This window comes from Pristiophorus japonicus, unplaced genomic scaffold (assembly GCF_044704955.1).
Source record: "Pristiophorus japonicus isolate sPriJap1 unplaced genomic scaffold, sPriJap1.hap1 HAP1_SCAFFOLD_2284, whole genome shotgun sequence".
In the NCBI taxonomy this organism is placed as follows: domain Eukaryota; kingdom Metazoa; phylum Chordata; class Chondrichthyes; family Pristiophoridae; genus Pristiophorus; species Pristiophorus japonicus.
Window position 1 is genome coordinate 4573 of NW_027251999.1, and position 17349 is coordinate 21921.

Consider the following 17349-nt stretch of genomic DNA (forward strand, 5'->3'; position numbering starts at 1 on the left):
CCGGTGGATAAAGGGGAACCAGTGGATAAGGGGACCGATGGATAAAGGGGAACCAGTGGATAAGGGGACCGGTGGATAAAGGGGAACCAGTGGATAAGGGGACCGGTGGATAAGGGGACCGGTGGATAAAGGGGAACCGGTGGATAAGGGGACCGGTGGATAAGGGGACCGGTGGATAAAGGGGAACCAGTGGATAAGGGGACCGGTGGATAAAGGGGAACCAGTGGATAAGGGGACCGGTGGATAAGGGGACCGGTGGATAAAGGGGAACCAGTGGATAAGGGGACCGATGGATAAAGGGGAACCAGTGGATAAGGGGACCGGTGGATAAGGGGACCGGTGGATAAAGGGGAACCAGTGGATAAAGGGGAACCAGTGGATGTGGTGTATTTGGATTTCCAGAAGGCATTTAACAAGGTGCCACATAAAAGGTTACTGCACAAGATAAAAGTTGACGGGGTTGGGGGTAATATATTAGCATGGATAGAGGATTGGCGAACTAACAGAGAGTTGGGATAAATGGTTCATTCTCGGGTTGCAATCAGTAACTAGTGCAGTGCCGCAGGGATCAGTGCTGGGACCCCAACTATTTACAATCTATATTAACGGCTTGGAAGAAGGGACTGAGTGTAACGTAGCCAAGTTTGCTGACGATACAAAGATGGGAGGAAAAGCAATGTGTGAGGAGGACACAAAAAATCTGCAAAAGGACATAGACAGGCTAAGTGAATGGGCAGAAATTTGACAGATGGAGTATAATGTTGGAAAGTGTGAGGTGATGAAAAAAATCCAACAGCAAGTTATTATTTAAATGGAGAAAGATTGCAAAGTGCTGCACTAGATTGCAAAGCAGGACCTGGGGGTACTTGTGCATGAAACACAGAAGGTTAGTATGCAGGTACAGCAAGTGATCAGGAAGGTCAATGGTATCTTGCCCTTTATTGCAAAGGGGATGGAGTATAAAAGCAGGGAAGTCTTGCTACAGTTATACAGGGTATTGGTGAGGCCACACCTGGAGTACTGCGTGCAGTTTTGCTTTCCATATTTACGAAAAGATATACTTGCTTTGGAGGCAGTTCAGAGAAGGTTCACTCGGTTGATTCTGTGGATGAGGGGGTTGCGCTCATTGGAATTCAGAAGAATGATAGGTGATCTTATCGAAACGTGTAAGATTATGAGGGGACTCGACAAGGTGGATGCAGAGAGGATGTTTCCACTGTTGGGGAGACTAGAACTAGAGGGCATGATCTTAGAATAAGGGGCTGCCTATTTAAAAGAGATGAAGAGAAATTTATTCTCTGAGGGTTGTAAATCTGTGGAATTCGCTGCCTCAGAGAACTGTGGAAGCTGGGGCATTGAATAAATTGAAGACAGAAATAGACAGTTTCTTAATTGATAAGGGATCATATTAAATGGCGGAGCAGGCTCGAGGGGCTGTATGGCCGACTCCTGCTCCTATTTCTTATGTTTTTATGTTCTTAGCCACCCCCTCCACCCCGATATCTCCCCCCGCCCCCCGATATCCCCCCAATACCCCACCACCCTCAGACTCCCCACCGTCCTCAATATTCCCCCCCCCAATATCCTCCTTGCCCCCTCCCCTCTCCCAATATGGTATGTTGCCTCCCTGGTGCAAGAGTCAAGGATGTCTCGGAGCGGCTGCAGGGCATTCTGGAGGGGGAGGGTGAACAGCCAGTTGTCGTGGTGCATGTAGGTACCAACGATATCAGTAAAAAACGGGATGAGGTCCCACAAGGTGAATTTAGGGAGCTAGGAGTTAAATTAAAAAGTAGGACCTCAAAAGTAGTAATCTCGGGATTGCTACCAGTGCCACGTGCTAGTCAGAGTAGGAAATGCAGGATAGCTCAGATTAATACGTGGCTTGAGCAGTGGTGCAGCAGGGAGGGATTCAAATTCCTGGAGCATTGGAACCGGTTCTGGGGGAGGTGGGACCAGTACAAACCGGACGGTCTGCACCTGGGCAGGACCGGAACCAATGTCCTAGGGGGAGTGTTTGCCAGTGCTGTTGGGGAGGAGTTAAACTAATATGGCAGGGGGATGGGAACCAATGCAGGGAGACAGAGGGGAAGTAAAAAGGGGGCAGAAGCAAAAGGTAGAAAGGAAATAAGGAAAGGTGGAGGGCAGAGAAACCCAAGGCAAAAATCAAAAAGGGCCACATTACAGCAAAATTCTAAAGGGACAAAGAGTGTTAAAAAAACAAGCCTGAAGGCTCTGTGCCTCAATGCGAGGCGCATTCGTAATAAGGTGGATGAATTGACTGCGCAGATAGCTGTTAATGGATATGATGTAATTGGAATTACGGAGACATGGCTCCAGGGTAACCAAGGCTGGGTACTCAACATCCAGGGGTGTTCAATATTCAGGAAGGAAAAGGAGGTGGGATGGCGTTGCTGGTTAAAGAGGAAATTAAGATGGAGAGTGACACAGTTAATTCAGAGACGAGGGTCCTGAACTTAAGGAAAGGAAACTTCGATGGTATGAGACATGAATTGGCTAGGATAGACGGGCAAATGATACTAAAAGGGTTGACGGTGGATAGGCAATGGCAAACATTTAAAGATCACATGGATGAACTTCAACAATTGTACATCCCTGTCTGGCGTAAAAATAAAACGGGGATGGTGGCTCAACTGTGGTTAACAAGAGAAATTAAGGATGGTGTTAAATCCAAGAAAGGGGCGGATAAATTCGCCAGAAAAAGCAGCAAACCTGAGGACTGGGAGAAACTTGGAATTCAGCAGAGGAGGATTAAGGATTTAATGAGGAGGGGGAAAATAGAGTACAAGAGTAAGCTTGCAGGGAACATAAAAACTGACTGCAAAAGCTTCGATAGATATGTGAAGAGAAAAAGATTAGTGAAGACTAATGTAGGTCCATTGCAGTTAGAATCAGGTGAATTTATAACAGGGACCAAAGAAATGGCAGACCAATTGAACAAGTACTTTGGTTCAGTATTCACTAAGGAGGACACTAACAACCTTCCGGATATAAAAGGGGTGAAAGGGTCTAGAAAGAAGGAGGAACTGAGGGAAATCCTTATTAGTTGGGAAATTGTGTTGGGGAAATTGATGGGATTGAAGGCCGATAAATCCCCAGGGCCCGATGGTCTGTTTCCCAGAGTACTTAAGGGGGTAGCCTTGGAAATAGCGGATGCATTCACAGTGATTTTCCAACATTCCATAGACTCTGGATCAGTTCCTATGGAGTGGAGGGTAGCCAATGTAACCCCACTTTTTAAAAAAGGAGGGAGAGAGAAAACAGGGAATTATAGACCGGTCAGCCTGACATCGGTAGTGGGTAAAATGATGGAATCAATTATTAAGGATGTCATAGTGCATTTGGAAAGAGGTGACATGATAGGTCCAAGTCAGCATGGATTTGTGAAAGGGAAATCATGCTTGACAAATCTTCTGGAATTTTTTGAGGACATTTCCAGTAGAGTGGACAAGGGAGAACCAGTTGATGTGGTGTATTTGGACTTTCAAAAGGCTTTCGACAAGGTCCCAGACAAGAGATTAATGTGCAAAGTTAGAGCACATGGGATTGGGGGTAGTGTGCTGATGTGGAATGAGAACTGGTTGTCAGACAGGAAGCAAAGAGTAGGAATAAATGGGGACTTTTCAGAATGGCAGGCAGTGACTAGTGGGGTACCGCAAGGTTCTGTGCTGGGGCCCCATCTGTTTACATTGTAAATTAATGATTTAGACGAGGGGATTTGAGTACAGGGGCAAGGAGGTATTGCTACAGTTGTACAGGGCCTTGTTGAGGCCACACCTGGAGTATTGTGTACAGTTTTGATCTCCTAACTTGAGGAAGGACATTCTTGCTATTGACGGAGTGCAGCGAAGGTTCACCAGACTGATTCCCGGGATGGCGGGACTGACATATCAAGAAAGACTGGATCAACTGGGCTTGTATTCACTGGAGTTCAGAAGAATGAGAGGGCACCTCATAGAAACGTTTAAAATTCTGACGGGTTTAGACAGGTTAGATGCAGGAAGAATGTTCCCAATGTTGGGGAAGTCCAGAACCAGGGGTCACAGTCTAAGGATAAGGGGTAAGCCATTTAGGACCGAGATGAGGAGAAACTTCTTCTCTCAGAGAGTTGTGAACCTGTGGAATTCTTTGCCACAGAGAGTTGTTGAGGCGAATTCACTAAATATATTCAAAAGGGAGTTAGATATGGCCCTTACGGCTAAAGGGATCAAGGGGTATGGAGAGAAAGCAGGAAAGGGGTACTGAGGGAATGATCAGCCATGATCTTATTGAATGGTGGTGCAGGCTCGAAGGGCCGAATGGCCGACTCCTGCACATATTTTCTGTGTTTCTATATCCCCTCCCTCCCTCAATATCCCTGCCCCCCCCAATATACCCCCACCTCTTCCCCCTTCCCCCCCCCCCCGTCCAATATCCACATCAACTCGTCTGTCAGGGGCAGTACTGAGGGAGCGCTGCACTGTCGGAGGAGCAGTACTGAGGGAGCGCTGCACTGTCGGAGGGGCAGTACTGAGGGAGTACCGCACTGTCGGAGGGGCAGTACTGAGGGAGCGCCGCACTGTCGGAGGGGCAGTACTGAGGGAGCGCTGCACTGTCGGAGGGGCAGTACTGAGGGAGTGTTGTAATGCAGGAAATGCGGCAGCCAATTTGCGCACAGCAAGCTCCCACAAACAGCAATGTGATAATGATTGGGTAATCTATATTATAGTTACGTTTATTGAGGGAGAAATATTGGCCCAGGATACCGGGGATAACTCCCCTGCTCTTCTTTGAAATAGTGCCGTGGGATCTTAAACATCTGCCTTCTTGGTGGGTGTAAAACATCTCATCCGAATGTACTGCCCCTCCGACAGTGCGTCACTCCCTCAGTACTGCCCCTCCGACAGTGCGGCACTCCCTCAGATCTAACCCTCCGACAGTGCGGCGCTCCCTCAGAACTGCCCCTCCGACAGTGCGGCGCTCCCTCAGTACTGCCCCTCCGACAGTGTGGCGCTCCCTCAGTACTGCCCCTCTGACAATGAGGCGCTCCCTCAGTACTGCCCCTCCGACAGTGCTGCACTCCCTCAGTACTGCCCCTCCGACAGTGCTGCACTCCTCAGTACTGCCCCTCCGACAGTGAGGCGCTCCCTCAGTACTGCCCCTCCGACAGTGCTGCACTCCCTCAGTACTGCCCCTCCGACAGTGTGGCGCTCCCTCAGTACTGCCCCTCCGACAGTGTGGCGCTCCCTCAGTACTGCCCCTCCGACAGTGAGGCGCTCCCTCAGTACTGCCCCTCCGACAGTGAGGCGCTCCCTCAGTACTGCCCCTCCGACAGTGCAGCACTCCCTCAGTACTGCCCCTCCGACAGTGTGGCGCTCCCTCAGTACTGCCCCTTCGACAGTGCTGCACTCTGTCAGTACTGCCCCTCCGACAGTGCTGCACTCCTCAGTACTGCCCCTCCGACAGTGAAGCGCTCCCTCAGTACTGCCTCTCCGACAATGAGGCGCTCCCTCAGTACTGCCCCTCCGACAGTGAAGCGCTCCCTCAGTACTGCCTCTCCGACAATGAGGCGCTCCCTCAGTACTGCCCCTCCGACAGTGCTGCACTCCTCAGTACTGCCCCTCCGACAGTGCTGCACTCCCTCAGTACTGCCCCTCCGACAGTGAGGCGCTCCCTCAGTACTGCCCCTCCGACAGTGCTGCACTCCTCAGTACTGCCCCTCCGACAGTGAAGCGCTCCCTCAGTTCTGCCTCTCCGACAATGAGGCGCTCCCTCTGTACTGCCCCTCCGACAAGTGCTTTGAGACGTGCGGTGGTCGTGAAAGGCGCTATATAAATCCAAGTCTTTCTTTCATCACCTGAGCATCCACAGCCCTCTGGAGTAGAGAATTGCAAATATTCACAACCCTCTGAGTGAAGTGAAGCAATGTCTCCTCATCTGGGTCTTTAATGGCCGACCCCTTATCCTGAGACTGTGATCCCGTAGTTCGAGATTGTCCAACCAGAGTAAACAACCTTTCAGCATCCACCCTGTCAATGGCCCTCAGTATTTCATATGTTTCAATGAGGCCATCTCCCATTCTTCTAAACTCCAGAGAGGATCGGTCCCCTCTACACAATCTCTGCTCATAAAGACAGCCCTCTCATCCCAGTAATCAATCTAGTGAACCTGTAAGGCAAGTATACCCTTCCTCAGATACGGAGACCCAAACTGTGCGCAGTACTCCAGGTCTGGTCTCCCCAAAGCCTTGGACAATTACAGTCTGCCCTCCGGTGGATGTGGGGATCCCGTGGCACTGTTTCGAAGAAGAGTTTAACGTCTCATCCAAAAGAATTATCCCCGGGGTTCTGGCAAATATTTATCCCTCAATCAAGTTAACAAAACAATTTATCTGGTCATTATCACATTGCTGTTTGTGCACGGGTTGGATGCCGCGTTTCCCACATTACAACACTGACCGATGTAAAGCGCTTTGACATGTCAGGTGGTCGTGAAAAGTGCTCTATAAAGGCAAGTATTTCTTGTATAGATAAACACAGACTTTTTTTAATATACACACACACATACACACACACACACATATATACATGATTTCATTGAATAGTGGAACAGGCTCGAGGGGCAAAATAGCCTCCTGTTCCTGTGACAGTGGGCTGAATGGCCTCCTGTTCCTGTGACAGGGTGGGCTGGGGGTGGGCTGAATGGCCTCCTGTTCCTGTGACAGGGTGGGCTGGGGGTGGGCTGAATGGCCTCCTGTTCCTGTGACAGAGTGGGCTGGGGGTGGGCTGAATGGCCTCCTGTTCCTGTGACAGGGTGAGCTGAATGGCCTCCTTTGCTGTAAACCTCTCTGACGATCTATTTTTACCTAAAGGAAGATGTTTGTTGTTGCAGGATGTACAAGAAGGAGAAGAGTATTCAGCTGAAGAGCAGTGCCTCTGCTCTGTACAACAACCTCAGCATCCTGCCCATCATGGATAAGAACCTCACCTACTTTGCTGTGATCCATGGCAGTGTGGTGAACATGCTGAGCGCCTCCAGCGATGGCCTGAACCTGTCACACAGGCAGCTGCAGTCCAAGGAGGGAGGCACCGTGCATGGCACCTCCTTAATCATGCAGGTACGAGCCGTATGTCTGCTTGTGTTGCTGGAGTGAGGAATGAGGTGCTACAGGATAGAGACCTTTCAACTCTGGAGAATAGGTTGGGCCGAGGTGTGGATCAAGGCCCTCGGTCTGTACTGGGCGGGCTCGAGGATCAGAGCTCCCTCCCTCCCTCCATGTAGCTCAGGTCAATCCCAGCTGGGGCACAGGAGAAGAAATAAATCACGTGATCCATCGGGTTAGTACAGCTCAAGCACTGATGTCTGATGCTTGTAAAGATCCTAAGTGATGTGAATTGGAGGTGTCCCAGTGCAGTTTCTAGCAGATTACATTCCACAATCTTCCACTGCTGATAACTGGCTGATTCCATTCACAGGGGACATGCACTCTGCCCTCTGTCTGCTTCAGTAACCAGGCTCCAAATATTGTCCATGATGACTTACACGGTATATACGGCAAAGAAACAGGCCATTGGGCCAAACCAGCGTTTATACGCCACTCGAGCCTCCTCCCGTCTTTCCCCATCTAAATCTATCAGCATAACCCTCTATTCCCTTCTCCCCCATATACTTGTCCAGCCTCCCCTGAAACACATCGATACTATTCACCTCAACCCCTCCCTGTGGCAGCGAGTTCCACATTCTCACCCCTCTCTGGGTAAAGACTTTTCTCCTGAATTCCCCATTGGATTTCTGGGTGACTATCTTATATCAATGGCCTCTAGTTATGCTCTTCCCCACAAGTGGAAACATTCTCTCTGTATCCACTCCATCAAAACCTTTCATCATTTTAAAGACCTCGATTAGGTCATCCCTCAGCCGCCTTTTTTTTTTCAAGAGGAAAGAGACCCAGTCTGTCCATCCTTTCCGGATATGTAAACCCTCGCATTTCTGGTATCATCCTTGTAAATCTTCTCTGCACCCTCTCCAGTGTCTCTATATTCTTTTTATAGTATGGCGACAATAGCTGTACACAGTACTCTGTGGTCTAACCAAGGTTCCATACAGGTTTAGCATAACTTCCCTACTTTTCAATTCTATACCTCTAGAAATAAATCCTCGTGCTTGGTTTGCTGTTTATGACCTTGCTAACAACGTTTAGTGATTTGTGTATTTGTATCTCAGATCCCTTTGTTCCTCTCCCCACCCAGACTCTCGCCCTCCAAGTAATAAGTGACCGACCAAAATGTAATACCTTACATTTACCTGTGTTGAACATTTGCCAATTCTATGCCCATTCTGCAAGTTTATTAATGTCCCCCTGTAATGTGTTGCAGTCCCCCTCAGTATTGACTATCCCCCAATTTGGTGTCATCCACAAATTTAGAAATTGTGTTTTTGATTCCAAACTTTAAATCGTTACTATAAATTGTGACCAACAGTGGTCCCAGCACTGCTCCTTGTGGAACACCACTACCCACCTTCTGCCCCTGTGAATAGCTACCCGTTACCCCGACTCTCTGCTTTCTGTATTGAAGCCAGCTAGTTATCCATTCTGCTACTTGTCCCCTAGCTCCACATTCTCTGACCTTGTTCATCAGTCTATTACAATACACAGAAGGAACTTTTGTGTATGTGAGCAAAATCAGCCAGAGGCGTAAAGAGCTTTCCTGTCCATCAATCGGAATACATGCGAGATTGCATCCTCGACCAGGATGTGTCTGTTGGGAGGTTGGGCTATTTACGAAGTTAGGACTGAGATGAGGAGAAACTTCTTCACTCAGAGAGTTGTTAACCTGTGGAATTCCCTGCCGCAGAGAGTGGTTGAGGCCAGTTCATTGGATATATTCAAGAGGGAGTTAGATATGGCCCTTATGGCTAAAGGGATCAAGGGGTATGGAGAGAAAGCAGGAAAGGGGTACTGAGGGAATGATCAGCCATGATCTTATTGAATGGTGGTGCAGGCTTGAAGGGTCTATTCTGCACCTATTTTTTACGTTTCTATGTTTTTCTATGAAGTCAGTAAGACTGCAGTCCCACATAGGCAGACCGGGTATTGACAGCAAGTTCTCCTCCCTCAGTAACGTGCTGAACCTGTTGGGTTTTTACGACAATCCGGCAACTTTGTGGTCACTTTCCGATGTCATCCCACAATTTACAATACAGTGACATGGTATGTACAGCACAGGGACAGGCCATTCGGCCCAACAGATCCATGCTGGTAATTATGCTCCACATGAGCCTCCTCCCGTCTTACACTCTCAGCCCATCAACATATCCTTCCAGTCCCTTTTCCCCCATGTGCTTATCCAGCCTCTCCTTAAATGTATCGATACTATTCACCTCAACTACCCGCTGTGTCAGTGAGTTGTACATTCTCACCCCTCTTTGGGTAAAGAGCCTTGCCCTGAATTCCCGATCGGATTTATGAGTCACCATCTTATATTTAATGCCTCTTGTGCTGGTCTCCCCCACAAGTGGAACCATTTTCTCTTTGTCTACTTTATCAAACCCTTCCGTAATCTTGTCATTCTCGACCCCGAGGGACTGCCTATGATGATGATGCATCTTAAAGAAAAGATAGCCAGCTTGTTCAACCAATCCTTACAGTTGCAACTGCTCAGTTCTGGTATCATCCTTTAAAAACTTTTTTGCATCTTCTCCAGTGCTCATATACCCTTTTTATTTAGTGAAAGTTATTTATATGAACCTCCAGAAGGCATTTGATGAAGTCCCACGTAAGATAAAGGCCCATGGAATTGAGGGCAAATTATTGAGCTGGTTAGGAAATTTGCTGAGTGGCTGGAGACGGGCAGCAGGGATAATAGGCAGGTACTAGGCAGAGGTTGCCTAGTGGTATCCCGCAGGGCCTCAGCTATTCACAGTATTTACTAACCAGTCAGATGGTGGGATAGAAAGCCACGTATCCAAATTTACCGATGACACAAAGATAGGCGGCAGTGTAGGTGGACGCATAAAATTAAACCGGGATATCGACAGATTCAGTGAATGGGCACAACTGTGGCAAATGGGGTTCAGTGTAGGCAAGTGTGAGCTCATCCACTTTGGACCTAAAAAGGATACAACAGGGTATTTCTAAATGGTGACAGGCTAAACACAGTGGGTCCAAAGAGACTTGGTCCAGGTACATGGATCATTCAAATGTCATCAACAGCTACAGAAAATACTGACAAAGGCTAATGGGATGCTGGCCTTTCTATCTCGAGGACTAGAATACAGGGGTCGAGGTGATGCTGCAGCTGTACAAACCCTGGTTAGATCACCCCTGGAGCACTGTGAGCAGTTCTGGGCCCCACACCTGGATTACTGTGAGCAGTTCTGGACCCCACACCTGGAGTACTGTGAGCAGTTCTGGGCCCCACACCTGGAGTACTGTGAGCAGTTCTGGGCCCACACCTGGAGCACTGTGAGCAGTTCTGGGCCCCACACCTGGAGCACTGTGAGCAGTTCTGGGCCCACACCTGGAGCACTGTGAGCAGTTCTGGGCCCACACCTGGAGTACTGTGAGCAGTTCTGGGCCCACACCTGGAGCACTGTGAGCAGTTCTGGGCCCCACACCTGGAGTACTGTGAGCAGTTCTGGGCCCACACCTGGAGCACTGTGAGCAGTTCTGGGCCCTACACCTGGAGTACTGTGAGCAGTTCTGGGCCCACACCTGGAGCACTGTGAGCAGTTCTGGGCCCCACACCTGGAGCACTGTGATCAGTTCTGGGCCCCACACCTGGAGCACTGTGATCAGTTCTGGGCCCCACACCTGGACTACTGTGAGCAGTTCTGGGCCCCACACCTGGAGTACTGTGAGCAGTTCTGGGCCCCACACCTGGAGCACTGTGAGCAGTTCTGGGCCCCACACCTGGAGCACTGAGCAGTTCTGGGCCCCACACCTGGAGCACTGTGAGCAGTTCTGGGCCCCACACCTGGGGCACTGTGAGCAGTTCTGGGCCCCACACCTGGGGCACTGTGAGCAGTTCTGGGCCCCACACCTGGACTACTGTGAGCAGTTCTGGGCCCCACACCTGGAGTACTGTGAGCAGTTCTGGGCCCCACACCTGGAGCACTGTGAGCAGTTCTGGGCCCCACACCTGGAGCACTGAGCAGTTCTGGGCCCCACACCTGGAGCACTGTGAGCAGTTCTGGGCCCCACACCTGGGGCACTGTGAGCAGTTCTGGGCCCCACACCTGGGGCACTGTGAGCAGTTCTGAGCCCCACACCTGGAGTACTGTGAGCAGTTCTGGGCCCCACACCTGGAGTACTGTGAGCAGTTCTGGGCCCACACCTGGAGCACTGTGAGCAGTTCTGGGCCCACACCTTAGGGATGATATATTGGTTTTGGAGGGAGTACAGCGTAGGTTTACCAGGATGATACTCAGACTCTAAGGGTTACGTCACGAGGAGAGATTACACACACCAGGGATGTATTCCCTGGGATTTAGAAGGTTCAGGGGTGATTTGATGTAAGTTTTCAGGATATTTAGGGCAACAGATCTGGTCGATGGAGAGACACTGTATCTGCTGGTTGGGGAGTCTTGGACGAGGGGACACGGTCTAAACATTAGGGCCAGACCTTCCAGGAGTGAAGTTAGGAAACAGTCCGACACACACAGGGTGGGAGAGGTTTGGAACTCTCCTCCACAAAACGGCAATTGATGTGAGATCCATCCATGTTAACCGGAGATTGGTCGCTTTCTGTAAACCAAAGGTATTAAGGGATAGGGCATATCCATGAGGTTGCCAATCAAATGATTCTACTCCCAACAAGGAAAGGGGCATTGCTTTGGTTTTGGGAATTGAAGTGAGCTAAATCAGTGATGTTCGATTCGGAAAACGATTGGGAAATAGTGACTGCACCTAGGTTGAATGTTAGAATAATGGTATGGCAGTGTCATGGTTATGTTACTGGAGTAATAATTCAGAGGCCTGAATTAATAATTCAGACAACATGAGTTTTTAAAATTCCTTCCTGGGCTGTGTGCGTAGCTGGCCAGGCCGGCATCTTTTGCCCATCTCTAATTGCCCCTTGAGAAGGTGGTGGTGAGCCGCCTTCTTGAACCGCTGCAGTCCGTGTGGTGAAGGTGCTCCCACAGTGCTGTTCAGGAGGGAGTTCCAGAATTGTGACCCAGCGACGATGAAGCAACAACGATAAATTTGCAAGTCAGGATGGTGTGTGACTTGGAGGGGAACGTGGAGGTGGTGGTGTTCCCATGTGCCTGCTGCCCTTGTCCTTCTAGGTGGCCTAGGGAGCCTATTATCAGCAAGGGCAGACATCGACGACGAGATCCAACACCGCCTCCAGCGCGCCAGCGCAGCCGTCGGCCGCCTGAGGAAGAGAGTGTTCAAAGACCAGGCCCTCAAATCTACCACCAAGCTCATGGTCTACAGGGCTGTAGTAATACCCGCCCTCCTGTATGGTTCAGAGACAGGAACCATGTACAGTAGACACCTCAAGTTGCTGGAGAAATACCACCAACGATGTCTCCGCAAGATCCTGCAAATCCCCTGGGAGGACAGATGCACCAACGTTAGCGTCCTCGACCAGGCCAATAACCCCAGCATCGAAGCACTGACCACACTCGATCAGCTCCGTTGGGAGGGCCTCATTGTTTGCATGCCTGACACAAGACTCCCAAAGCAACCGCTCTACTCGGAACTACTTCACAGCAAGTGAGCCCCAGATGGGCAGAGGAAACTTTTTAAGGACACCCTCAAAGCCTCCCTGATAAAATGCAACATCCCCACTGACACCTGGCCAAAGTGGAGGAAGTGCATCCGGGAGGGCGCTGAGCACATCGAGTCTCGTCGCCGAGAGCGTGCAGAAAGCAAGCGCAGGCAGCGGAAGGAGCGTGCGGCAAACCAGTCCCACCCTCGCCTTCCCTCAAACACTGTCTGTCCCACCTGTGACAGGGACTGTAATTCCAGTACAGACTGTTCAGTCACCTGAGAACTCACTTTTAGAGTGGAAGCAAGTCTTCCTCGATTTCGAGGGACTGCCTCTGATGATGATCTAGGTGATAGAGGTCGCGGGTTTGGGAGGTGCTGTTGAAGAAACCTTGGCAAGTTGCTGCAGTGCATTTTGTCGATGGTACACACGGTGTGCCGGTGGTGGAGGGAGTGAGTGTTGGAGGTGGGGGATGGGGTGACAATCAAGCGGCTGCTTTGTCCTGGATAGTGTCGAGCTTCGAGTGTTGTTGGAGCTGCACCATCCAGGCAAGTGGAGAGTATTCCATCACACTCCTGACTTGTGCCGTGTAGATGGTGGAGAGGCTTTGGGGAGTCAGGTGAGACACTCACCACAGAATACACAGCCTGTTGTTGCCACAGTATTTATGTGACTGGTCCAGTTAAGTTTCTGGTCAATGGTGACCCCCAGGATATTGATGGTGGGGGATTCAGCGATGGGAATGCTGTTGAATGTCAAGGGGCGGTGGTTAGATTCTCGCTTGTTGGAGATGGCACTTGTGTGGCATGACTGTTACTTTCCACCTATCGGCCCAAGCATGTCTTGCTGCATGTGGGCATGGACTGATCCATTATCTGAGGCGATGCAAATGGCATGGAACACTGTGCAGTCATCAGCGAACATCCCCACTTCTGACCTTATGATGGAGGGAAGGTCATTGATGAAGCAGCTGAAACATAGAAACATAGAAAGTAGATGCAGGAGGAGGCCATTCTGCCCTTTGAGCCTGCACCACCATTCAATAAGATCATGGCTGATCATGGAACTTCAGTACCCCTTTCCTGACTTCTCTCCATACCCCTTGATCCCTTTAGCCGTAAATGCCACATCTAACTCCCTTTTGAATATATTCACCGAACTGGCCTCAACAACTTTCTGTGGCAGAGGATTCCACAGGTTCACAATTCTCTGGGTGAAAAAGTTTCTCCTCATCTCAGTCCTTTTTGGCTTACTCCTTATCATTAGACTGTGAGCCCTGGTTCTGGACTTCCACAACATCGGGAACATTCTTAACCAATAAGGGAATTGAGGGTTACGGGGAGCGGGCGGGTAAGTGGAGCTGAGTCCACGACCAGATCAGCCATGATCTTGTTGAATGGCGGAGCAGGCTCGAGGGGCTAGATGGCCTACTCCTGTTCCTAATTCTTATGTATGTTCTTAACCCCCTGTACCTGCCCTGGGAGTGTTTGATGGAACAGTGTAGAGGGAGCTTTACTCTGTATCTAACCCCCTGTACCTGCCCTGGGAGTGTTTGATGGGACAGTGTAGAGGGAGCTTTACTCTGTATCTAACCCGCTGGACCTGCCCTGGGAGTGTGTGATGGGGCAGTGTAGAGGAGGCTTTACTCTGTATCTAATCCCCTGTACCTGCCCTGGGAGTGTTTGATGGGACAGTGCAGAGAGAGCTTTACTCTGTATCTAACCCCCTGTACCTGCCCTGGGAGTGTTTGATGGGACAGTGCAGAGAGAGCTTTACTCTGTATCTAACCCCGTGCTGTACCTGCCCTGGGAGTGTTTGATGGGACAGTGTTGAGAGAGCTTCACTCTGTATCTAACCCCCTGTACCTGCCCTGGGAGTGTTTGATGGGACAGTGTAGAGGGAGCTTTACTCTGTATCTAACCCCCTGTACCTGTCCTGGGAGTGTTTGATGGGACAGTGTAGAGGGAGCTTTACTCTGTATCTAACCCCCTGGACCTGCCCTGGGAATGTTTGATGGGACAGTGTAGAGGGAGCTTTACTCTGTATCTAACCCCGTGCTGCACATGAGCAGGAGTATTTCAAGCTAACACCCAGTTTGCCCAGGTGTGACATCTTTCATTTAAAAATATAGCAGAGCCATCCACTTTTGCTGAAAATGTCCCCTTGTACCTTTCCCCAGGCTGCATGGTGTGTGTTGCCATCGCGCATTCTCCTGGTGCTGACATCACAGAAAGGCATTCAGGTAACGGAGGGGCAGGGGTATGGAGCTAAAGTAAACCTGACTATACCGCCTACTACCTGGGCAATGCATGGACACGCTACTGGTAAATGAAACCGTTCCAGTCAATGACATTTCTCCACTCATGTTTATCTTCTCTGTGCAGACTTTGGGTGTTTCGAACTGTGACATGAATAAAGGAATTGGAGAAACTGAGGGCCCAAGTTTCCACACGAAAAAAAACGGGTGCCCCTCCGAGCTGGGCGCCCGTTTTTCGTGCCTAAAACGTCACCTAAAAAAAAACGCGCGATTCTGGAGCGCCCTGCAGCTCCATGTCTGTTTGGCGCGGCGCCCAGGGGGGCGGAGCCTACACTCGCGCCGATTTTGTAAGTGGGAGGGGGCGGGTACTATTTAAATTACTTTTTTTCCTGCCGGCAACGCTGCTCGTGCGCGTTGGAGCGTTCGCACATGCTCAGTGTGAAGGAAACATTGGCACTCGGCCATTTTTGTAGTTCTTTGTAGCTGTTTAATTTTTGAACATTTTTTAATAAAAGCACATTGCCATCAGCACATCAGCCCCGAGGCTTCTTGTAGCAGAGAGAAGGTGCAGGAAGTTGAGGCAGCCGTTTCCTGACGACCTCCCCCTTTTGCCGTCGGGAAATGGCTCCTCAATTTTTGAGGCTTCCTGCAGCCTTCTGTCCTTCCCGCCAGCCGTCTGGAACAGCACCATTCCCTCCCCCCCCCCCCCCCCCCGCGTTCGATCAGCTCAGTCCCTTCCCCCCCCCCCCGCGTTCGATCAGCTCAGTCCCTCCCCCCCCCCCCCCCCTCCTCCCTCCCGCGTTCGGTCGGCTCTCTCCCTCCCTCCCACGTTCCGTCGGCTCTCTCCCTCCCTCCCGCGTTCGGTCGGCTCCCTCCCGCGTTCGGTCGGCTCTCTCCCTCCCTCCCACGTTCCGTCGGCTCTCTCCCTCCCTCCCGCGTTCGGTCGGCTCTCTCCCTCCCTCCCACGTTCCGTCGGCTCTCTCCCTCCCTCCCGCGTTCGGTCGGCTCTCTCCCTCCCTCCCACGTTCCGTCGGCTCTCTCCCTCCCTCCCACGTTCGGTCGGCTCTCTCCCTCCCTCCCGCGTTCGGTCGGCTCTCTCCCTCCCTCCCACGTTCCGTCGGCTCTCTCCCTCCCTCCCGCGTTCGGTCGGCTCTCTCCCTCCCTCCCGCGTTCCGTCGGCTCTCTCCCTCCCTCCCGCGTTCCGTCGGCTCTCTCCCTCCCTCCCGCGTTCCGTCGGCTCTCTCCCTCCCTCCCGCGTTCCGTCGGCTCTCTCCCTCCCTCCCGCGTTCGGTCGGCTCTCTCCCTCCCTCCCGCGTTCCGTCGGCTCTCTCCCTCCCTCCCGCGTTCGGTCGGCTCTCTCCCTCCCTCCCGCGTTCGGTCGGCTCTCTCCCTCCCTCCCGCGTTCCGTCGGCTCTCTCCCTCCCTCCCGCGTTCGGTCGGCTCTCTCCCTCCCGCGTTCGGTCGGCTCTCTCCCTCCCTCCCGCGTTCCGTCAGCTCTCTCCCTCCCTCCCGCGTTCGGTCGGCTCCCTTCTCTCCCTCCCACGTTCGGTCGGCTCTCTCCCCCCCGCGTTCGGGAACGGCTGCCTCGTTTTGTGAGGCTTGCTGCAGCATTCTCCCTGGCTGAAGCACTTTCACACAGGTAGGAAGATGGTTTATTTAATCTTTTCTTTGCTTATAAATGTTTATTCAGGTTGGATTTATTTGTATAATATTTGTATAAGTATAAATAAGGATTTATTGTAGAATTTAATGAGTTCCCTTCCCCCCCACCTCGTTCTGGATGCCTGATTTGTAACCTGCGCCTGATTTTTTAATGTGTAGAACAGGCTTTTTCAGTTCTACAAAAATCTTCACTTGCTCCATTCTACTTTAGTTTGGAGTACGTTTTCACTGTGGAAACTTTCAAATCACGCGTCAGTGGCCGGACACGCCCCCTTTTGAAGAAAAAATTCTGTTCCAAACTAGAACTGTTCTACCTGACTAGAACTGCAGAAAAAAAAATGTGGAGAATTGCGAATTCTAAAATAGTCCGTTCTCCACCAGTTGCTCCTAAAAATCAGGCGCGAATCATGTGGAAACTTGGGCCCTGAGTGTGACAGTGGAAGAAAAATGTGGCAATTGGGAGATAGTCCTGAATGCATTGTACTTCAATCATCTCATTATCGACAACTGTATCTGTTCGACAATAAATGGACTGATCAGGAGAGAGCGAGCGGGCAGGGTGTGTGTTCAATGGGACAGGGTGTGATCGGGGGGAGGGGTTAGAGTGTGTGTTCAATGGGACAGGGTGTGATCGGGGGGAGGGGTTAGAGTGTGTGTTCAATAGGACAGGGTGTGATCGGGGGGAGGGGTTAGAGTGTGTGTTCAATGGGACAGGGT

General features: G+C 50.9%; 1 protein-coding gene across 1 annotated transcript; it reads left to right on the forward strand.

The window, feature by feature from the left end:
• Positions 1-470: 470 nt before the first annotated feature.
• LOC139245662 (WD repeat-containing protein 54-like) lies at positions 471-15037 on the forward strand (the record flags this gene model as incomplete). Its single annotated transcript, XM_070871240.1, has 3 exons — positions 471-886; positions 6889-7114; positions 14893-15037. Coding segments are annotated over exons 1-3 (385 nt in total), but the record flags the coding sequence as incomplete, so codon positions are not given.
• Between the last annotated feature and the right edge of the window lie 2312 nt (positions 15038-17349).